This window comes from Portunus trituberculatus, chromosome 42 (assembly GCF_017591435.1).
Source record: "Portunus trituberculatus isolate SZX2019 chromosome 42, ASM1759143v1, whole genome shotgun sequence".
NCBI classification, from domain to species: Eukaryota; Metazoa; Arthropoda; class Malacostraca; order Decapoda; family Portunidae; genus Portunus; species Portunus trituberculatus.
Window position 1 is genome coordinate 19,529,428 of NC_059296.1, and position 24,978 is coordinate 19,554,405.

The following is a 24,978-nucleotide window of genomic DNA, read 5'->3' on the forward strand; positions in this document are numbered from 1 at the left end:
AATCATATACAATATATGTATATCCTTACTGTATACATTGTATGCATAATTGAAGAGTAAAGTTTCACTTCCACAAAAACTCTTATCATGGAAAGAAAATAAAAGTAACAATCTTCAATGCTCTTTCTTAGATGTGAGACTAACAGCAATCAGATAAAAAAACATATACATATCAATCACCTCAAGTAAACTCAAATTTCAAACAGCCAGAACTTTTTGTCTTATCCATTCTTACACAGATGAGTCTATCCTGCCTTTTTCAGTATTATTTACCTGATATCCAACTCAGCACGATCTAAACAATTCACATGGAGAGTCAGAGAATGCTTGGCTTCTAATATTTCAATTATTTCAAAGGAAAGGAGCACACCTTGTGTTCTTCAATGCCTCAAAACTTCAGTTTCTTCATGCCAACTTGACATAACCTTCTGGATAGCTATCCCTCTTTTTCAGTGACACTCAATTATCACCACTATCCTTATAAATACACTGAGCATAGTGTTCTTCACTAAAAATAACAACTGGAAATTTCTCATCACTTCTCACAAAAACAGCTTTCATGAAGTTAAGTGTTACCGCTGCCAATACTTTTTTTCTCCTCTCAGCAGCTTATAATATACATACAGTAAAACCTCGCTTGACAAACGTCTCTAAGGACGAACAATTCGGGAGACGACCAAAAAATTTGTCAATATATCGACCCAGGGGACGAACGTGGTTAAACGGCTCACCGGCAGGCGAGCTGTTTGTGTGATAGCCAACCCGGCTATCACACAACAAGAAAACAAAACAAGCACAAAAGAAAATAGAAACAGGAACATATGAAAAATATTACATAACATAATCTCTGTGCCACCACGATTTTCTCCTGTTTTTCCTGGGCATAGTGATGTTACCAGCGCACTCTACTGTAGCTTCCTTGGCGTTATCCTCTCTGCTATAATGGGGCCCCACATAGTGGTACTGACTTGTGACGCTACACATCTGTTGTGTAGCTCTAGCACACTGCGCACATCCAAAGTCCTCTCTCATGACTGTCTTCTCGGATCTTGTCTGTCTTCCTCCCCATCCTCCTCTCCTCCATTCCATCACGCCATCAACGTCCAGTCTCTCAAGTAAATAACCTTTTCTTTTTTATTAATTTTATTATCATTTTGATAGCATTTAGGTAAGTAAAACAATTTAGGCTTTCTATAATTATTTCGTTCATGTCATGCATACATTAAAGGTCTATTTTGAATGGGTTTTATGGACAAAAGTATGATTTTTTGGGGGTCTGGAACGGATTAATGGTATTTCAATACATTCTAATAGGAAAAATTGATTCAGGGGATGAACAAATCGGGTGACGAACAGGATTTAGGAACGAATTATGGTCGTGAGCTGAGGTTTTACTGTATCTCTTATCCATCCTTGTGTGGCTTACTGGTTCCACACAAGGGAAATTCAACACACACACAGTTTTCAAGAACAGATTGGAATTAAATGCTTTTTATCTCATTGATTCTTTCCCTCTTGATTCCTAAACTCACTGTTGTAATGTTACATCTGTTACCTCAAGTATATTCTACTATCATTTTCATGATTATTGCTTTTTCTGAAGTTGTTAACTACAACTTCTTCCTTCCTCATTCTTTCCTTTTATTATTATCCCTATTCTGGACACTGTTATTATGCAACAGTTAACCAGTAACTCAATCTGTTTAGCCCTTTTACATGGTGTCTGAAGCTCTTCATATTTCTACATCTTCTACTCTCTACAACTTGAAATATTTCAAGAGTATCAACACATCTCAGAAACTAAATCAGCTGACTTTCTTGCTTTTCCTTCTGTTTCATTTTTAGGAACAATACCTTTTCACCATACATTATTGATTTTTTGCCTTTTTGTGCTCCTAGTCTGTCCCACAAACATTAAAAATTAGCAAACAACGAACAAAAATAAAGAATAAATAAATAGGCTGTCACTGTCTGCACAGCATCTCAATGAGTTACTAACAAGGATTAACTGCACTGTACAGTATAATTTTCTTTATGGTGAAATTATAATTTCATAGAGTAAAGATAGGTTCACACATGCCAATTTGTGACTGAAATTGCAAGTCACTAGAATTATCAACTGAGCCCATCTACAGTAGTCAGAAAACACCAAACATAGCGACTGGAGAGTATCGACAAGTTGGTGCCTTGGCAGGAAGTGAATGTAAACAAAGAGCTACCCACTAAGATGGCTTCCTCCAATGATGATGCTTAAGCTGTAATTACTCTTCTTTTGGCATACTGGAAGAGTCAACAGAAAAGAAAATGCCTGTGATTATGTCCCTGGCTAGGTAGAAGGAAAGAAATGAGTGTCTACCACACACTACTCTTAAAAGGACTATGCACAATTGTGATCAAATCAAATCCTGACAAGTCTTCAATCCTCACCTCCAACAACACCCTGCATTGAGGGAAACAGTTCTTGGAGAGTGGCAGCTATTTCGTCACATGATGATTTGCGCAAGTTTTTTTTTTTTTTTTTTCTCCTGTATTTCTTTTCCCTCACCAATTCTAACATCATCTCTACATTGACACCATTCTTAAAGTTTACTCCATGGCATTGCAAAGTAAATAAAGTCACAAATCGACTGAACAAGACCAACATGTTGGTCTTGTTTTGCGACTGGTTTCTCCAGTCACTAGGTACTGATATTCAGTTGGAAATTCTACTGACTTGCAATTTCAGTTGCAAACTGGCAAATGTGAATCCACCATAAGGAAATTAACATTTCTGAGAAGGATTAATAAGACATAATGAAAGACAATGTCCATTTCTCTATCAACCAACTTTTGGTACTGTGAATTATGTAAGAGAGAGAGAGAGAGAGAGAGAGAGAGAGAGAGAGAGAGAGAGAGAGAGAGAGAGAGAGAGAGAGAGACTTCGGGGACACATGCATAAAATAAAACTATCACTCAAAAAATTCAGAAAGGTATGAGTTGAAGAAATATCAAATAAATGCAAACACCATAAGAGGTGCTCTATGTCTGTTTTCTTCTTCTTATAGACTGAACTATTTAACCCTTAAACTGCACAATTATGATTTCAGGACAGCTGCAGCGTGCGCAAAAAATGGCAAAAAATCAACTTGCTTGAAAACTATCTTTGATCTTATGAAACTCAAAGGAGACAAGCAGAGCACTGAAAAGTGAAACAAAAAATGAAAAAAATACATTGTGTGGCAGTGATGGCTGGCTGAAGTTCTTTGGGAAGCGGGGGCCAGTGACAGGGGAGCCAGATCATATTGCACTTCCCAATCATGTTTGATTTTTCTCCCTTTATCCAAAACTATTTATAGTTTGCAGCATGGTGTTATTCAGTATTGTTTCAGTGTGTGATACTCAGTGAAACAAGGTACAGCACACATTGGTACTTGACATTCTTCAGCGTGCTCGTGACCTGAGAGGCAGGAGGGTATTTACGTCATCTCTTGGGCTTTCTCACAACACCAGAAGTTGATTACTGTAAATAATCTACATCATCAGGGCCTAGTGCAAGCTTTCTTTTTACTATCTCCTTCTTTTTATGACATCTGCCTTCCCCATGGCCATGAATGTGGGAGCCAGGAGGCTGGCCAGCATCGGAAGATGATGATGAATTACCGTCTTCCATGACTGCCTAAGGCTGATTGAGATAATAATGCCTATATGAAGCGAGAGGGATGATGTTGCCACATGATGTTCATTGGATTTTACGGTGGCTGTGCAGGAACTTTTGAAATACAGCTTAGAAAACCTGTCATCTAAGATGTCTGGCGCAGTTGGTCAAATAGCATCTTAAGATGTCTGGCGCAGTTTATGGATTGAAAGAGAAGTATCAAGACACCAATAGCACTGAATTGGTCCATTTTCACCAGTTTCTTACAACAATCAATATGGTCAGACAATACAGCATGGTGAAATCTATCAGCTGTAAGATCTTGAACAAAGAAGCCATAAATTTTGCATTATTAGTCTACAATGAAGATTATTTTCATTCCATTCTATATTCTTTCACAGAAAACATTTAAAAATGTATAAACTGCAATGTTTCTGAGGTTAGAATGGATTAATTATTCACATTAATTTGAGATTTATTTATTTATTTATTTTTTTTTTTTTGCAGAGGGGATTGTGAACATTTCAGTTCAGTTCAATCATGGAACAAATCAAATTTGTAAAGTGAGGTTCCATTGTGCACTGCACATTTGGATTTGCAAAAAATATCACGTGAGATAAAACACCAAATCTAAATTTGAATCTTTTACCTGATATTTTCAAGAAATTCATCCACATTATCCAACACTTTTCAGGAAATTCATCAATGTAAAAAATAAGATAGTGTATGCATGCTCCCTCCCATAAATGCTCCTTCATCCTCACTATCCTGCCAGCTTTGAATCTTTCTGTTATAATATTAGTTGTATATAGTAATTGAAATTCTATGGCTAAACATTTTCACATTATTTAATTACTATTCTGGATTTGCAATATAGTATAAGAATAAAATTACTTTCATGCACATGTAAAATTCTGCACTAAAGAGACTTTTTCTGTAGCCAACCACTCTCGGTGAGCTCTTAAAAAATAGGTGTGGATGGACTGGATTGGACTTGGAAAATGTCTATACAAAACATTCTCATTGGAGTTTATAAATGAACAAGCCAAAAGTAATTTACTCAGCATCTGTTCCTGGGAATCAACTTGTCATATTTGTTGTGATTTAGGCCTCTTACATGTAAAGCTATTGCGCTGCATGATTGGTTCTTGTCCTAAATCTCCTCTTTCCAGAAAACACTGCTATCTGTTAATAAAGGGGAGCCAGGTTTCAAGACATTTGTCCCTGTCTTCTGGCTAATTCTTTTCAAATCTTTAAGGGAACTTGCAGTTAAAGTGGGCCCTTATATATATATATATATATATATATATATATATATATATATATATATATATATATATATATTGTTGTCCTTGGCTAGTTCCCCTCTGAAAAAAAAAAAAGGTAGTCACATGACACACAAGTCTTGAGTCTACGTTCTACCGGAAGCTGGCAATTTCTCTAAGGTCAAGTGATCAAAGTTCACACACATCATCATGATTCCTGTCTTCAGTCATGAATGCAGCCAGCAACACCAGGAGAGGCCATCAACTTTTGAAAGCCATCTTCAATTGCTACAGTCAACCATCTGAGCTTTCAAAAAATAAGACTATGTGCCAACCATTTATGTCTCTAGGAACTAGCTGGTATAAGAAACAATAAATAAAATAGAATAGTATAAGATAAATCTAATGGATCCTGGATATGTAAAACATTTTCAATTCAACTTTTCCTGAGAGATTATGCAGTTCTCATGGCTTACATGTACCTTTCAATGGCTTTGCAGACTATGGAACAGAACCTACAAAGATCACAACAATAATTACTGCTGTGAAATTAAATCATTGAGACTGAGAACAATTGGCAAAACACCTATATGCAAACTGGTCTTACAGATTTTAAGGCATCTGAAAAATAATTGAATTGTTCTGAGTTTCAACTCACATTGTATCTGTTACACATCATTAAACTTTATGATTTCTTTCGCTTCAGGAAAAACAACCTCAAAGCACATACACTCAACAATGTAAAACAAGATTCACCATTTTGATTTACTGTTGTTGAGGAGATATTGAAAATTACTGAATTGTATTTATCACAATATGGAAGTTGCAGATGTACAGCTACCTCACCAGATCACATAGGTTAGTCTTAAAATCAATGGTGATTGAAAGTCCCTAGCCAATATCTCATTCATACTTGTTATGGTCCTGCATCACCATAGCAGATAAAAGTACATTATATATATGTCAAGTTTCTTCACCATCTTCCAACTTTATGCTATTGCTTATATTGCTTTTGTTACAATATTCATGAATTATCATTACTGTGTGCAGCTTTCAGAGAAAAAAAAAAAAAATGCACTCTAACTTCAGTGAACTTCTGAAACCATAATATACTTTCTTTTCCCTACTTTCCAATAGTTGTGAATCAATCAACCTATCCATAAACCAGCCAGCAATCCATCACAGGCCCAGACAAGGGCAACATGTTTTCACACTCCTAGCCCTCATCAGCCACCAGTGGAAAGGCAAGTCTCATCACTGTATCCTGTGTGGTAGAGGGTAAGAATACTGCCACTCTATCCCTTACATTACACAAAATAGAGTGTAAAAGGATGGGGAAGGGGGCTAGGAACCCCATTCTTTGTATTGTCCTACAAACATACAAATATGAGTAACTTACTTTATTCACAATCTAGTTTGTTCACTTATTATAATCACCTATGTTCGACTAAATGATGAAAAAAAAAAAAAGATAATTCCTAGCTTTTAGAAGAAAAGAAAGACAAAATTATAATAGACAAATGAAGGCACATGAAAGTAAGAAAGATCAGCTGCAGCTGCTGCATTAACTACTAGAGAAAATACAGCAGGAAAATATTATTGGGAACATTTAAAAATAAATAAAAAAAATAATAATAATAATAAATAAAAAAAAAGACCAAAAATATATAAACTTTTGAGTACATTTTAACCTTATCATGGAAATTAGATCTACAATGATTTTCAAGCTAGATAAATAAAGATGAGAATAGCACACTTGAAAACTTATGATCATACTACTTGAGTTTGTGATGATCAAATGTGATAAGGCAATACGTACCTTTCTTTACTGGTAAATGCAGTGCCTATCTTTCAACGGTTACTGCTGTAATATACATAACTTTTCCTTGTACTGTTATGATGCTTAATATTATATTACAGCATGACAAGGAGCCATTAAATGGCAAGACAATACAAAAAGACCTTTTGGGTGACAGGAAATAAGTTTTAATACTTTTGTTCTTTCTTTAATATGAATAGTATATAGTGCAACATCAACAGCAATTACAGCAGAGGGTAGAAATTTTCTTTTTCTTTGTTTTGTGTTCACTATAGATGGCCAACAGCAAGGTAATGAGGCATTATATTATGTGGTTCTCTGAAAAAAGTTTATTTTTAATGTACAAAATTTCACTAAACCTCAAATCTATCTCCATATCTACTATATGCCAACAATTTTTTCTATGATAGATGCTCCATACTCAAATCACTTTCATTTCAGGTCCATCACAAATGTTAATATTTATTGCTTGAAGGATTGTACTTTATCATACTACCTCTTTTTTCAGACAAGATAAGGTAGTCTCTCTCTCCCTCTCTCTCTCTCTCTCTCTCTTGAATAATGCCCAACATGGACATAAAAGTCCATCCAGACTACTAAACTATGAAGACTTATGAAAATAATAGTTTGTGTTCTAAAAATATTTTTTTTGTTTTTAACTTTCACTTGTTAAAATCAAGGATGCCCGTATAATGTAGTTAAAAGGATCTTGGTCTTCATCCTTTCATGTGAGGCAGTGGCGTAGTGGACAAGGTGGTGAGTGTGGGATCAGGCAAACATCCACGCATAGGTTTGAGTCCCACCACATACCACTTTGAAGCTATGCCATTTGTCGAGTGGTTTAAAGTTACCTACATGTCACCATGATGCCCAGTTTCTAGATGGTTACACCAAAGATAGGTGATATGGACCCTAATATGGGTACCACTATAAATAAAATTGCCTGTGCCACTAATGGGCACAAGCTGAACAGCACTTCCCACATATACTCTTCAAGTATGCCTACAGGGGCAATTGGCATAATATATATATATATATATATATATATATATATATATATATATATATATATATATATATATATATATATATATATATATATATATATATATATATATATATATATATATATATATATATATATATATATATATATATATATATATATATATATATATATATATATATATATATATATATATATATATATATATATATATATATATATATATATATATATATATATATATATATATATATATATATTTCGAGTAGACCATTTTGAATGCATGTACTATTGAAGTCAACAGCGAGGTCTGCATTATTCTTTTTGTACAGCGTATTTTGTGTTTTTCGCACAAGGGTGCGTCGTCCAGTTTTAGTTGGTAGAGTAGTGTGCCATATATATATATATATATATATATATATATATATATATATATATATATATATATATATATATATATATATATAGTTCTTCCAACTATCAACTGTTTGGAAACTTGACTTCCTGCCTACCCAAAGCTTACACACTTCTATGAGAGAGAGAGAGAGAGAGAGAGAGAGAGAGAGAGAGAGAGAGAGAGAGAGAGAGAGAGAGCATAGTCTAGTGTAGTAATAGAAAACTGAAAATCAGCCATTCTACCTTTATGTCTACTTTTTGGACCGCAGCTGAGAGCAACATTGAAGTGGTATTTTTCACTCTTTTTCCTTCAACACTTCTTTAACTTCTACTCTATCCACCATACATAGCATTCTTTCCCTACTTTCCTATTCCCATCCCACCATCCCAGGTACTTTTTACCTCAACAATATCTGTCAGCTGGCATCACATAGATAATAATAATAATAATAATAATAATAATAATAATAATAATAATAATAGAGAAATAAAAAATCCTTCAAAATTCTTTCATCATTGGATCTTCTGAATTTTCTAAACCTCTACCTATCAATCACTCTAATTTATATGGTATGAGTTTCTAATACTGCAAATCTCTCAGAACTCTTGCAACCATAACATCTATCATTAAATTTCTACCCAGAGCTATAAAACCAATTTAACTATTTTAATACTCTTCATCTTCAAATGAACATATTATAGTCACAATGGACCATCTTGTATTGAAAAGTGTTGTCAGAAATTGTACTCCACTAGACACTCACCATTCTTTTTTTTTTTTTTTATCTAAGTACTACTCATTTGTTTACCACAAACTACTATTGCATCTTTCACTTTTGCATTCATGTTGCCCATCACAATCACTTTTACTTCTTTCTCAAAATCTTTTACACATTCAAGTTAATAAGAATCTATCAATTTCTCTCTTCCCTTTCTATGTTTTAATACTCACTGATGGGCATACTCAAATTAATTAACTTTTAAAATTCTAAGTTTCATCCATTCTATTCTTAAAGCTCCTCAGCCATGGCCAGTCACACATCTGCAAGCTGTCAAACATCAGTACTGCATAGCCTTCCTTACTTCTACCCTTTAAACTTTCATCTGCCTCTTACAATCCCACCAACTATGCATCTTTTTGCATACAACAAATTTCCCTTTTCTGAATTCATGATGCATCTTCATTACTCAGATGGAATTTATTCACTTTAAACATCTCTCACTCTGACAACTTTGAATAATTGATCTTTTCTTTAATCATCTTTCAACATGATTTCACTAAAGAATAGAGCTCTCATATTTTCTTTCTGCCACACTCTTGTCGTTATAAAATCTTCCCTGTTCAAGGACTAGCAAAAAGTAATGAAAACAAACCCAGCACACCTTTGGGAAAAAGAAGCCCAAGACTGTCAGACAAGTCTCAAATACTGTGAATATTAAAAACACAATCTTTATCACTTCTACTTCCCACTTTACTAATAATGTGTGAGTATGGGTATAAACTGGTATATAACTTATAGAGGAGACACAATAACTTGATTCCATGACAGTTACGATTAAGTATCTTATAGCCTCATGCTAAAGATATTGAATTCTGCTTCTTTATATAATATTCTTAATCAATATTAATAATTAAAGGATTTTGTAATATTATTGGTGTTTATCACAAGACTTAAATAAATACTTGCACAACACTTAAGATACTACAGCACAAACCTAAATAATTGCAATTAATATATTACTTCTGTGGGATTAAACAGCACCACTTTTGTTGCAGCAACACCAGGGGAAACACACATCAGATGTGGAGAATATACTCTACAGCACGGGTTCACAACCTTTTTCTCATTAAAAACTCCCTGAGTTATATGACTATCTACATGGATCCCTAGTAATCTGACATGGAACAGAATGTTCATTTAGTGATTGACACTAACTCAATATGCAATGGTATAGTGCAAAGGATACTACTAGATCAGCCATCTAAGTACTCTTAGAAACCTTTTTGTGAATCCCTAGGGGTTCATGAACCCCAAGTTGAGAACCTCTGCTCTACAGAGTGAAATGCATAAATACCTGATGATATGCTTCCTTATTCACCTTAGATTTTTAATGAGTTGTGCTTCTGGACCATCCTATAAGTTATTAACATGGAAAAGAAGAAACTGAGAAGTAAGTATTCTCACTCACCGTTTCTATTAGCTTGCGATTTTCAAGGAGTTGTGATTTGTCCTTAATTTCACCTGAGGCTAGCCAGGACTTGATTTGATCCCGTAATCTCTGAAGCTTCTTGATCTCTTTCTTGAGGTCCGCTTCATATTTTTCTTTTTGGTTGCTATTGGTGGCATTGTGAACCTTCTGCCAAATGTCCTCAAACTGTTCCACACCCTCCGCCACTTTTTTCAGGCACCGATCGATTTCACCTGCAAAAGATCATCATAGCGTTTAGATTTTTTCCCCCCACAGAATAACCACCATTACACTTTCATTAGAATTAAATTTCCTTTAAAAAATTCAAGGATAGAACATGGCTATCAATGCCTATAAACTAACACATTTCATGTTGCATTATGAATATTTCAGTAAACATATTGAGAAACACTTTGATGATATAGAAAATAAATCACAATGCAGAAAAACATTTGAAATATTAGATACAAATACATAATACCTAAATAAAACAAAAGAGCAAATAGAATTCTAAAAAGAAAAAAAGTCAATAAAATAGAAAATTATGAGATTAAGGATGATGCAGAAACATGACTAATTTCTGCTGCATTAAGTTCAGTGTCTTGCTAGATGAATCATTCTGCACGGTCTGCCATCATTCAATAGTACCTCATTGATGAACCTCACAGATTCACCAAATATAACTATAATACATATGTATCACACCAATATCTATCAAACCCATTATGTCCTTGCAATGATCTAGAACATGAAAACATGCATAAATTTGTGGAGGAAAAAAATATATAAATAAATAAATATTTGCTAAACCTTGCAAGCAATATGAAAGTCTGACTCTACACATACATGTTTTGTTGTTGGACAGTGTGATGTCAAGATGGCCACTCAATAACAATTCCACGTTGATCATCTCAAAAGTATTCTTCAAAGTGTATATTTTGTCCAATGTGGTGAAGGTCAAAAAAATTTCCAAGAGGTAGAGTATTAAGTATGAAGGTTAAAGAGCTCATAACCATATTCAGTTTAGGAGGTACAGGTAAGTTTTCATGATCAAATAAAGATATATAAGACTCAAAACCACAATAAGAATTATCATTATTATTAAAAAAATATTCAATGTTGGAAAATTACTATCTACATTAATACCTTGTACCATATATACATTGAGAAAGTTTTGTTTCACTGCATATACATTTCACAACAGGTGAAAACAATGATAATGACAAAGCTGTTGCTGCTGCTTGACATTAATATTCATTGATTTTTCTCTATAACTGTAAAAAGATACACAACTCGTCACTTTTATCCCTTGCTTAATATATTTCTATATTTCTTAACAAGTTGACAGGCACATCTGTGCTGTCCTTGTGCAGTTCCAGTGTCTCCCCAAACAGCCAAGAATACTAAAGTGTGCTATAAAGGATAGCCAGCCAGGTGAGTCAACCTGGTGATGAGGATGGGGAGATTTGGTAGTGTCAGTTTTACCAGTAAGTGGAATCCCATGACCAATAACTTTGCTTGTATGCTTACTTTTCATTCTGGAATATTACTTTGGCTGCTTACTTCCTATATACTAGCTATTCAGCTTGGAGCAACCACCAGTCACTGTTTGAAGTGACTTTGTCAGTCATTCAGTCGAAGACAAGGTTTCACAAACAGATATGCTTAATTTTGAAATCTAACAAACTAAATAGTTGTTTTATATAACAGGTTTTCATTTAAGAATGCACCTAGATGTTAGTTAGCAAATTAAATTGGTTGATCAAAAATGGAAAGTATTTCTGAAACCAAATTTTGGCAAGGGAGAAAAACACGGCTGGAGTCAAAAGATTCACAACCAAATGCTTGAAGTGAAAAATGTAAACCACATCAATTTTGCTTTAGTCAAAGGAAATTGAAAATTAAAGCTCATCATTGATGATATATAAGTATATGTATGTATGCGTGTATGTGTCTGTCTGTATGTATATATGTATACATATATATATAGTACACATATGCAATAATACTGGAAAGGTTTGTCATCATTTAAATCTTTTATATATATATATATATATATATATATATATATATATATATATATATATATATATATATATATATATATATATATATATATCTCTCTCTCTCTCTCTCTCTCTCTCTCTCTCTCTATATATATATATATATATATATATATATATATATATATATATATATATATATATATATATATATATATATATATATATATATATATATATATATATATATATATATATATATATATATATATATATATATATATATATATATATATATATATATATATATATATATATATATATATATATATATATATATATATATATATATATATATATATATATATATATATATATATATATATATATATATATATATATATATATATATTCCACAAAGAATTGCACAATTTACAGGAAAACTTTCCAGAATACTATTGCAATGACATACAGGTAGTGGATGTCAACTTACATTTTATAACTACACTATTGAAGGTAATGACTGACCAATGTTTAGCATTAAGGCTGCACAGGGTGTGGATAGGCCTACACACAACTTTGGTACCGTTTTTGAAAGTCACTAGGAACAAGGACATAAAAGACTATAACTACGTTAGTAATTAAATATGGGTTTCATTTTCACATGCACCTTGGTTACTTAATGATATACTTCCTAAAATTACCTGTCAGCTGATCAAGGCAGCTAAAGCAATACACAAGCTTGTGTACTTCACTGTTACTTCTACAACAGAGAGAACCTTCACATAGGGTCTGTCACCCTGAGTCAAAGAAGCTGAGCATGTAGTTGTGGTGAGGGTCAATGTGGTAAAAAGATTCATGTTTGACTCCACCTGAAGCTTGTTTACGTGACTACTCTTTCTTCTCCCATGGAAAATTCGTGTTCTTCCCCACCGCCGCAGCTTACAGATCAACCTAGTGTATCACAAGGCTGCAGAGGCAGCAGTAATGACAGAAGTAGGCGCTGCAGTAATGCAGAGAGGGTAATGTTTGGTGCAAAGTTGAAGCACCAAGGGTTGCTCAGCTGGACGCCACCCTCGCTACTCTACTCTCCTGTGTGTAAATAATGGAGTTGGTGCCTCAAATTTAGCGTTGTTCCTGTTCATTAACGCTCCACCATCCGTGCTATGCCATACAGCCTACTATGGGTGAACATGGGCATCGTATTTTCTCACATGGTGGTGATATTCTATGTTAAGTCGCGGTGTTTACACTTTGTAAACAGCCTTCCCTTTCCTACATCGCTAACTAAATGCTTTATTTTGAGAAAAGCCCTTTACCTTGTAATTTTCTAGATGCTGCCATTGCTATGAGGAGTGTTTGCTGGGACTTGTGTTCATAATGGTAGGCCAGAAGCCTCACAACACACACAATAAAATGGAAGAAAGTCTCTATTATTGTTATTGACACTGGCTACACAATATGGCGACCATCTCAAGCTTCCTCGACTCTCACTCTCTCACCGAACATTTACTACTCTCAAAAACTACAATACTATATACTCTATCCGATGGTTTAAATAATTACCCACCATATCAAAAAAATAAATAAATCAAATAGTTTTCAAATTTAACATTAGGTGGATAAAAAAATAACGGGGAGATAAATATGAAAGCTAACAAAGGAAATATTGGAACTGTCCCATTTTCAGTTGGTGGGAAGACACCGGACGGGAAGGATGTCATGAGGAGTGTTTCGCCGTCTCTTTAATCTAGTATTGTTACATCGTTATCAGTGTCGAATGAATGCCTTTCATTTCATATTTCTAAAATGTTCCTGTCTTAATTTTTCATCATTTAAAAGTAATTCATAAAACAAGTAGTAATAATATATAGCATCTCGTATATAAGCATGTTTTGACGTTTCTCTCATATATATATATATATATATATATATATATATATATATATATATATATATATATGGATTATAAAAGGAAGTGATCTTTTCAACTTTTACAAATGCTTACAAATGATAGAGGAAACAAAATTAATAAAGATCAGGAAAACATGTAAATGACAAAAGAAAAAGAAAAAATTGTTATTAATATTTACGATACGATCCTGACTCATCATCATCATCATCATCAGTGCTGTGAGTCTACGCAGGACAAAGGCCTCTGCACTCACCTGGCGAACTGTTGTACGCTTATTCCAGTTAGTAGGTTGTATACATACAAAACTCGGTATTTCATTACTCTTCCTGGTTTTCAGTATGCACTCCCTTTCATTAGCATACTTTTTACTTTTTTTTTCTGTCATAATTATCTGGTACATGACGTGTCCTAGCATGTTTACTTTCACTACCTATATAAATAGTACGTATCAGCCTTATATTCAGCATATAGTTTCATATCTTTGGTAGTCAATTTCCAACAACTGTGATTCCTTTCACCTTCGCTTCCATCATTATTATGAGCAATTCCAGTTATTGCTGTTAGGGTCTATTATACGAAATATCATGATCTTTGGATTGTTAATGCTGGAATAACATAAAGGTTGCAGCCGCTTTAAAGAATTAGAATTAGCTAGCTTATGCATTGAAAAGGAGACATCAAAGTTATCAAACAGTGAATTAAGAGTCTAAGTTATAAGACATGTCAAAAAGCAAGACAGAGCCAGAGATGAGAATTTTCACAATTACATTTTGAACCTTTGAAAGTTTGAAACATCCAATAGCAAACACTATTGAAACATTAATTAGTCAGTAGGGTTCTCAAGGCCACATAGTGAACAATAGAGATAATAGGTAGTATATATATATATATATATATATATATATATATATATATATATATATATATATATATATATATATATATATATATATAAAAAGGAGGAATTAAAGTCACTCGATCACTAATAATCCTTTCTCTCTCTTAACTTATCTTTTCTCACTCATATACATATGTTGCCTTCTCAACTATCGTTAATATCTTTAAGACATGGCAAAAAAAAAATAAAAATAAAATAAAAATAAATAAATAAACACGCTCCTCAACCTCTCCCCCACCACGATAAGTTCCAACATTCATTTTTTTTTTCATATACATTCTAGCTGCACCTTGTTTTGCCCTTCTTCACACTCACTATATATATTTTTTTATTACATTGCCTCACATCTAATTTTTTTTACTTTTGGTGTCACTCACCAAACACAAAATAAATACAACAATAATGATAATACTAATAATGATAATAATAACAATAATAATAATAATAATATAATAATAATAATAATAATGATAATGTGACAATGATAATAATAACAATACTAATAATAGTAAAAATGATAACAATAATAATAATAATATAATAATAATAATAATAATAGAAATAGTTATTATTATTATCATTTATTATTATTATTATTATTATTATTATTATTATTATTATCATTATTATAATGATTATAATTATGATAACAACAACAACAACAACAACAACAACAATAATAATAATAATAATAATAATAATAATAATAACAATAATAATAATAAATATAATCATAATAATAATAATAGTAATAATAATAATAATAATAATAATAATAATAATAATAATAATAATAATAATTGAAAATAATTTCTCCAATATCTTTAATTTTCATTTCAATTTTCTCACATATTGTGGTATTCTATTAATTCATTTACCTTTTGTGGTTTCTGTTTGTCATTTAGATACTTCTTTATCACTTTCATATAAACACACTGTTACACACACACACACACACACACACACCGCGCTCCGTGGAGAGCGGACGTGCCTCCTGCGCAAGAGCGGCATCTAACTAACACTCCACACGCTAAGCAATGTACTTGAGTGAGAATAGTTATTGCTGTTGAGGGGCGACCAGAGCGAGTGAACGAGTGTACAGAGTGAACGTAGCCTGGTGGCGTGTACATGGGAGTGATCGGAGGTGTGAGAACCTCCACACTCCAAACGACAGAGCGGGAACCCACAAAGGACAGCCATAGCATCCGCCAACGCATCCAACCACACACGTAACTACCAGGCCTGGCCCCCCAGTGACCACACACCCACATGTTCCCAGGAAAATAAGAAAAAATGGATAGACCGGTAAGAAATAAATTACCAAATTCAAAATATGTTGATGAGGCCCAGGGAGAAAAGCCGAAAGTGGCCAGTCAAAGCATGAGTCCATCTACAACAGGGGCAACATTGCAAGGTAGATTGGTGATGTTGGAGAAGAGATTTGAAGAGTTAGTGAAGGAATTAAAAGTTCAGAGGAGTGAGGAGGAGCAGGATAGAGAATTCCGCAAGGCTTTGAAGGAAAGAGTTAAGAGACTGGAGGAAAATGAAAAACGATTGGTGGATGAGAATGCGCATTTGAAGGTGGAGGTTGAAAAATACAAGAGACGGTTGGAGGAGAAAATGGATAGAGTAGTAAAGGAGAAAGATGACTTTAAGGAAATGATTAGTGAGCAGAATGAAAGGTTTGAAAGGGAATGGGAACTGAAGAAAACACAATGGACTGAGTCGAGGGAAGCAGAGATGGTTGGATTACAAGAAATAATTAAAGATCAGTTGAAGGAAGACAAAAAAGAAAGGTCCAAGGAACTGGTTAATGTAATGAAGAATAAGGAAACATTGATAAGGGAAATAGCAGAAAAGAAGAAGAGTGTGTTAATATTTGGGATGAAAGAACAAAATATAACATATAAGCCTAAGAGAATTAAGGAAGAATTGAAAACGGTAAGAGATCTGTTCAAAAATCTAAATGATGATGAAAAAAAAGACCTACAAGAAGAAGTGGAAGAGATCCATAGACTGGGTCCGTATAAGGAGGGAGTGAGCAGACCGATTAAAGTAGTACTGAAGTCACAACAATCTGCGGAGGATGTCCTATATAGAACATCAAAGTTAAGAGAGATAGAAGGTTGTAAAGAGGTGTTTGTGAGAAAGAATAGAAATGAGGAAGAGAGGAGAAGATATAAGGAATTGGTGGAAGAGGCGAGAAGGAAAAATGATGAGCGGTCTGAGGAGGAAAGAGAAAAGTTTTTTTGGAGAGTTATAGGAGAGAGAGTCAGAAAGTGGTATGTGGAAAGAAGGAATACGGAGGAACCCCTAGAGGGAGCAGTGGGTGGACCGTAATGTATACTAATATAGATGGGATACTGTCAAGTAGATTGGAATTGCAAGACTATATGATGGTGGAGAAGCCTGATATAGTGTGTTTGACTGAGACAAAATTGCATGAAAAAACAAAGATAAATTTGGATAATAAATATAATATATGGAGAAAGGATAGGGAGAGTAAAGGTGGAGGAGGAGTTATGATTATGACGAAGAAATAAATAAATGTGGATAAGGTTTGGTATGGGAAGAACAACGCAGAAGTGATAAGCATAAGGATAAAAAGTGATGGAAAAGAATTAATAATCATGGTGACCTATGTACCTCCTAAAACAAATTCTTGGACATTAAGGAATACGACAATATGATCAAGGATACTTTACAGAGTTTGGAAAGTGTATTATCTGGAAAAAGAAAGGTGATACTAGTAGGAGATTTTAATTGTAAGGAGGTGGATTGGGAAAATCTAGTAAGTGGTGTTGGAGAAGAAGCATGGGAGAGAGATTTCTTAATCTAATGATGGAAAATATGATGGAACAGAGGGTGAAGGAAAATACTAGATATAGAGGAGATGATGAACCGGCTAGACTGGATTTGGTGTTAACAAGAGAAGTGTACCTATGTGGAGATATACAATACAAGTGTCCTTTGGGAAAGAGTGATCATGTGGTTATGGAAATGCAGATAGCAACAACACAGCGAAGGAAGGACGAGACATACAGGAGTGGTAGATTGAATTATAGAAAGATGGACACAGAAAGTTTGAAAAATTATTTCAGAAAATTAGATTGGGAGGAGATGTTACAAATCAGAGAAGTGCAAAAGAAATATGAGATTTTTATGAAATATTATAAAGAAGGAGTTATGAAATTTGTACCAAAGTATAAACCGAGAGAGGAAGGAAGAAAGGATTGGTTTAATGCAACTTGTGTTAAGGCTAAGGAAAAGAGAGATGTGGCTTGGAAAAGATGGAAAAGAGCAGGAATATACTAAATAAGGAGAATTATAGAGTGGCGAGAAATGAGTATGTGAGGGTAAGGAGGAGGAAGAAAGAAAATTTGAAAAGATATTGTAGACAAGAGTAAGGAACATCCAAAATTGTTTTACAGGTTCATAAATGGTAAACTTAAAAGAGAGAGTCCATTGAAAGATTAAAAGGAGAGCAAGGGATAGTAGATGACCCTAAGAATATAGCGGAATTGCTAAATAATAGGTTTCAGCAAGTATTTACTAAAGAAACAATGTTTGTAAAGCCACAGAATGTACAAGGAAATGTGCACATGGATGACATTAAGATACCTAAAAGGAGTTATATAAAATGTTGGAGGAACTTAAAGATGATAAAGCGATGGGACCAGATGAAGTTTCAGGAAAATTATTGAAGGAGTGTAGAGAAGAATTGATTGATCCATTATATGATATTATAAGGTGTTCATTAGAAACAGGGAAGTACCAGTAGAGTGGAAGAGAGCTGAAGTGGTGCCCATTTATAAGGGAGGCAGTAAGGAAGAGCCTCTTAACTATAGACCTGTGTCTCTAACAAGTGTGGTCGGTAAGATTTGTGAGAGGGTGATAAAGAAATATTGGATACGGTTCCTGGAGGATCATAAGTTATTATCGGATCATCAATTTGGCTTCAGGAAAGGGAGGTCATGTGTAACAAATCTACTGAGCTTTTATTCAAGAGTGGTTGACAAAATACAGAGAGAGAGGGATGGATGGACTGTGTATATTTGGATTTAAAGAAAGCTTTTGACAAGGTACCTCACATGAGACTGTTATGGAAAGTAGAGATTTATGGAGGACTGAAAGGAAAAGTGTTAAAGTGGATGGAAAACTACTTGAGATGGAGGGAGATGAGAACGGTAATAAGGGATGCAAAGTCGGACTGGTTGGTGGTGGAGAGTGGAGTCCCACAAGGCTCAGTGCTGGCACCAATACTTTTCCTGGTATATATTAATGACATGCCAGAGGAGTAAACAGTTATATTAATTTGTTTGCGGATGATGCGAAGTTGTGTAGGTGTGTGAAGAGTGAAGAAGATTGTGAAATTTTACAGGCAGACCTGGATAAGATTTGGGAGTGGAGCAAGAGGTGGCAAATGGAATTTAATCTGAGCAAAAGTCATGTGATGGAGATGGGAAGAGTGGAAGACGGCCAAGAGGGTCATATAAGATGGGTGAAGAAGTAGTGTTGAAAAAGGTGGAAAAGGAAAAGGATTTGGGAGTGATAATACAAGACCATGGGCAGTTTGAGGCTCATATTGATAAGATGTTTGGAGAAACGTATAATTTGATAAAAATATTGGATTAGCCTTCCATTATATGGATAAAGATATGATGAAGAAATTAATTAGTATGGTAATTAGACCAAGATTGGAATATGCTGGAGTGGTTTGGTCCCCTTATAAAAAGAAGCATATAAGGAAGTTGGAGAGATTGCAGAGAATGGCAACAAAATGGTTCCGGAATTGGCAGAAATGACCTATGAGGAGAGATTAAAAGAAATGAATTTGCCTACCTTGGAACAAAGAAGAGAAAGAGGAGATTTAATACAGGTTTATAAACTGTTGAATGGACTGGATGAAGTGGATAATGAGCAAATGATGTTGAGAGAGGAAAACTTAAATAGAACTACAAGATCGCATAGTAAAAAGATAGCCAAGGGAATATGCTTGAAGGATGTGAAAAATATAGTTTCCCACAAAGATGTGTGGAGGTGTGGAATGGTTTGAGTGAGGAGGTGGTGTCAGCAAGGAGTGTGCATAGTTTTAAAGGAAAGTTGGATGTGTGTAGATATGGAGACGGGGCCACACGAGTATGATACCCAGGCCCTGTAAAATTACAACTAGGTGAATATAACTAGGTGAATACACACACACACACATAATATATATATATATATATATATATATATATATATATATATATATATATATATATATATATATACACACACACACACACACACAATTAATTTGATGCGAAGAATGTGTGTCTATTTACCTACGTAATTGTATATTACAGGGTTCGAGCGGGACTCAGAGAGACCTGTCTCCATTATCTCCTTTTATCCAACTTTTCCTTAAATCTATGCACATCTTTCTGCTGCTACAGTCACTTCATTCAATCAATTCCAGATGTCCGCCATCTTATGTGGAAAACTAAACTTTATAATGTACTTCAAACATTGATTTTTCATGATCTCGGAGTGTCCTCTTGGAATGTGTGTGTGTGTGTGTGTGTGTGTGTGTGTGTGTGTGTATTTACCTAGTTGTATTGTATAGGGTTCAGGCGGGGCTCATAGTGTCCTGTCTCCATGTCTCCATTTATATATTTTTTTCTTTAAAGTTTAAAGTAACAACTTCATCACATTTCACTTTTCCACCGCTCTATGTGGAAAACTATTTTCCAGTATCCTTCACACAGTCACACTCCCTCATCTTAATCTTATTATTATTATGTCCTCTTGTCCTTCCAGCTTCTTTTGTCACCAGCACCAGCAGGTCATCCTTGTCACTCTTTTCAATGTCATTTACTATTCTATACATTGTTATTAGGTCTCCTCGTTCTCTTCTATCTTGTAAGCTTGGCAGTCCCATATCCTTCAGCCTTTCCTCATGTGTCAGGTCCTTTATTTAGTTCCGGCACCATCTTTGTTGCTATCTTTTGGATCCGTTCTAATCTTCTAAGGCAGCGTTTCTTATTTTTATTTATTTATTTATTTTTTTACGGTAAGGCCTATAGCGCCTGTAGGCACACTTGAAGAGTGTATGGGAAGCGCTGTTCAGCTTCCGCCTATTAGTGGCGCAGGCAATTTTATTTATAGTGGTACCCATATTAGGGCCCATATCACCACCCAAGCTCATCTTGGGTGTAACCACCTAGAACCTGGGTATCATGGTGATATGTAGGTAACTTTAAACCACTCGACAAATGGCAAAGTGTTTAAGGCAGTACGTGGTGGGATTCGAACCTACGCGTGGACGTCTGCCCGATCCCACGCTCACCACCTTATCCACTACGCCACCGCCTCCCTAAACCTGAGGTGCTGAAATCAATTTCGGGGGGTGTTGAGGAAGGTCACATATGTGGCGGTAAAAGGTAAAAGGAATACGTTTGGGCAAACGTATTTTTATCGCATATTTTAAAATTCAATACCGGGGTAAACTTTAACGTGATTTTCATATATGTTGCAGCATAGTGATATAAAACACTTGATTTGTACGAGCGTTCCACTATTTAATATTTAATCAGTATTACAAGCTTCGTATATTACCAGTGTACACGTTCGGTACGTGTACACCAGACGGCAAGACGTCCCGTCGTCCCCGCTCCCTCGCCACCGCGGCAGAGCCCAGTGTATATTACCAGTGTAGTACATGTTCGGTACGGTGTTAGCCAATGGTGGAGGGTGCTGGACTGCTTAGGCCTGACCAATAGGGGTGCTGAGGTCGAAAAAGGTTAAGAAACACTTTTTTTCAAGCTCGATGACCACACCACAGCTGCGTATTCCAACTTTGGACGTATCATGCTCGTAATATATATTTTTTTTTTCATCAAATCTTTGTCCATGTACTGAAATGACACTCATATTAGTCAAAGTTTGATATGCTACTCCAAATATCTTACTTATGTGTTTTTCGGGGTTCAGATTTTCCTGTATAACTACTCCCAGATTTTTTTTTTTTTCTCTCTCTCTTTAGTCTATTATTTGTTCCTCTCTCATCAGATAATTCCATACCGGTCTTCTCTTACTCTTTCCTAATTCCATTACGTGACATTTCTTGGCTTTGAACTCTAGCTTTCACTTCTTACTCCACTCGTAAATTTTGTTTATATCTTCCTGCAGCAACAAAAAAGTCTTCTCGAGTTCTGATTACTCTTAACAATTTTGCATCATCAGCAAACAAATTATTATAACTGGTTTCCCATTTTGTATGTCATTTACATATACCTACAACATAATGGAGGCTAACGCTGACCCTTAATGTGGCACTCCACTTGTTACTTTACCCCAAGTATGTATCTCTGATAACAGTTCTCATCTCTCTATCCTTAAATAATCCCTTATCCAATTTGACAAAGTTCCTCTCAGTCCTCTTATGCTCTCTAACTTCCAAAGTATTCTGCCGTGAGGGACTTTTACATTAGCCTTTCTTTTTTGTTTTTGTTTTATGTCCAGGTATACAGTGTGTCCATCTCTGCTCTCCAGTCCTTTTATTACTCCTGAGTAGAAACTTATAAGTTCGACACATATGACCCTTCTGTCTTGAACCCAAATTGTCTGTTCGATATAATCTGTTCTTCTTCCAGATATTTAACCAATTTTTATTCGATAGCAGTTTCACATATCTTCCCCACAACACTTATAATCTAATGGCTCAGTTGACTTTCTTCCCTTGAATATGTTGGCTCTCTTCCATTCCAGTGGTACTCTCCCTTCTTTTAATGAACTTGCAACCATTTCACAAATTGGGTCTAACAGCTGCTCTTTCCATTCCTATAGTGCCCAGCCTGATGCACCATCAGACCCCATTGCTTTTCTGACGTCCAAATTATCTACTAGTCTTCCAATACCTTATTTGTGCACTATGATTTCCTGCAATCCTCGGCAACGCAATGCCCTATTTGGTTCTGCAAATTCCTCTTTTTCAGGGAACACATTTTTGAAACTCTCAATCATTATTTCACTCATTTCCTTTGCTGTTTGGTATGTCTTCCATTTTTCCATTTTTCTAATGTTTACTTATTCTTCATCTTACCATTTCTAAATTTGTAGAAAAGCTTGGGTTTATTTTCGCTTTTTCGCACCACATCTTTCTCAAAGTTTCTTCCTCTCTCCTTACTCTGATATACTAATTTCTCACATCCTTATACTGTTCTCGGTTGTTTTAATTTCTCTGGTTTTTGAGTTTCTTCCAAGGTTTATCTTTTTCCCTTTTACCTTTTATACATCTGGCATTGTACCAAGCATGTATACTTTTCATTACTCTATAGATAAGTACGTATTTCTTCACTCCTTCGTTATATTTATGTAGGAATATTCCATATTTCCACTGTATTAGTACTATCCTTCTGTTCAAAATGTACCTCCATTCAATGTCAGCAAAAAAATTCTTAACTTTTCAAAATCTGCTCTTGCATAATTTAATCTCTCTTTTTTTGTAATTTTCTCTGTATCTTACCCCATCCTCTTCCTGCATTTCCAACACTAATGTTACATGATCACTTCTTCCCATTGAACTAAGGTGTTGTTACGTAAGGAGCTTTAAGTTAACCCCCTCTTCCAAGTTTATAGAAGCCTGTGAGTAGAGAATTGGAGTGTGGAGGGGGATCGACATTTTTTTTCCCTTGTAACCAGAGTTATTTAGTTATCCTATGTAAGTTTCTTTGATTGTTTGTATTGGGAAATGTATGAATAAACTTCTGGCTTGGTATTGTCGTTATGATTAGTGAATAGTTCATGTGTAGGTAGACAAGCGAAGAAGCGCCACTTGGCACAGTACATTTGGGAAGGTGGTAGGAGGTGTCTATATTCCTGCCATGTATATGCCAATTGGATTTCTCTGATCCTCTCTGCCTCTGGGATAGCTTTAACGGACTAGATACCGCTCAGGGTTAAGTTTGGCAAATGAACCACACAGGGAGGATAACCAAAGAAACTTGGCCTGAGTTAGAAAGACTTAAGTGCCTATAAGGGAAGCTTACGAGTATACCGCTGGAGTTATGTACTCTAGTTCGCGCTGTCTTCTAGCTTAAGGCGTCGCTAGAGGAAGAGGCTGCATGCTGTCTGCCCAACCCGCTGTGAGGATACAGTAAGGTGAGGGGCACGGTACGCCTCCCAGGCGCTTCGACGGGAGCATTTCCTCGCCGGCAGCCTACAGGGGAACCCTGGCTAAGTCCTGTTCTGTGTGGTTAACGCAGGTGAAGTGTTACGTATGCTCTCCTCGGCCTCCCCTGCCTTGCCACGTGTGCACGAAGAGACAATGGGCTGTAGGTTGTCTTGCCGGGAGACGCTAGAGAAGGTGAGATGGCAGACGACTCAGTGAACAGCGCAGAAGAGATCGTGGTAGCAGCCAGTACGAGCCGCGGGGTACTTCTCCCGTCTCGGAAGAGGATGTGGTGTCACCAAGTATCAGCGGGACTGCCTCCTGTTCCAGACAAGCTTGACCTGTTCATGCAGTGGATGTAACAGCAATTGAAGGCACAATCTCAACAGATGGAGGAGCAGTCACAGGAGCTGAGACTGGAGGTAAGGAAGCAGTCTTCGCAGTTGGAATAGTTGTCATGGGAAATGGTACAGCTGTTACAGCTGAAAGATCGGATGGAACAACAGTTTTACCAAGTGGCAAGTAACATGCAGACAGTGCAGGACGAGAATAAGCAGTACACTTACGTGAAATGTGACAGTGTTAAGGAGGAGATGAAAGAGTATTGTGCCCATGCTCTGCGGGAATTTGGGGGCGATTGTTGAGGAGCGGTGTGCCCGTGCTGAGGAGAAACACCGGGAGACTCCAATCAGTGCAAT

The 24,978-nt window shown here is 35.4% G+C and overlaps 1 protein-coding gene across 2 annotated transcripts in view; it reads right to left on the minus strand.

The window, feature by feature from the left end:
* The window catches only part of LOC123517706 (CCR4-NOT transcription complex subunit 3-like), a 59,187-nt gene extending 45,376 nt beyond the window's left edge, over positions 1-13,811 (minus strand). For both annotated transcript variants that reach the window (XM_045278065.1, XM_045278064.1), the window contains exons 1-2: positions 13,633-13,811; positions 10,311-10,543 (exon numbers count right to left, since the gene is read on the minus strand). In XM_045278065.1, coding sequence (XP_045134000.1) covers positions 10,311-10,543; positions 13,633-13,657 — 258 coding nt within the window. In that variant the 5' untranslated portion in view covers positions 13,658-13,811. The remainder of the gene's footprint in view (positions 1-10,310; positions 10,544-13,632) is intronic.
* Between the last annotated feature and the right edge of the window lie 11,167 nt (positions 13,812-24,978).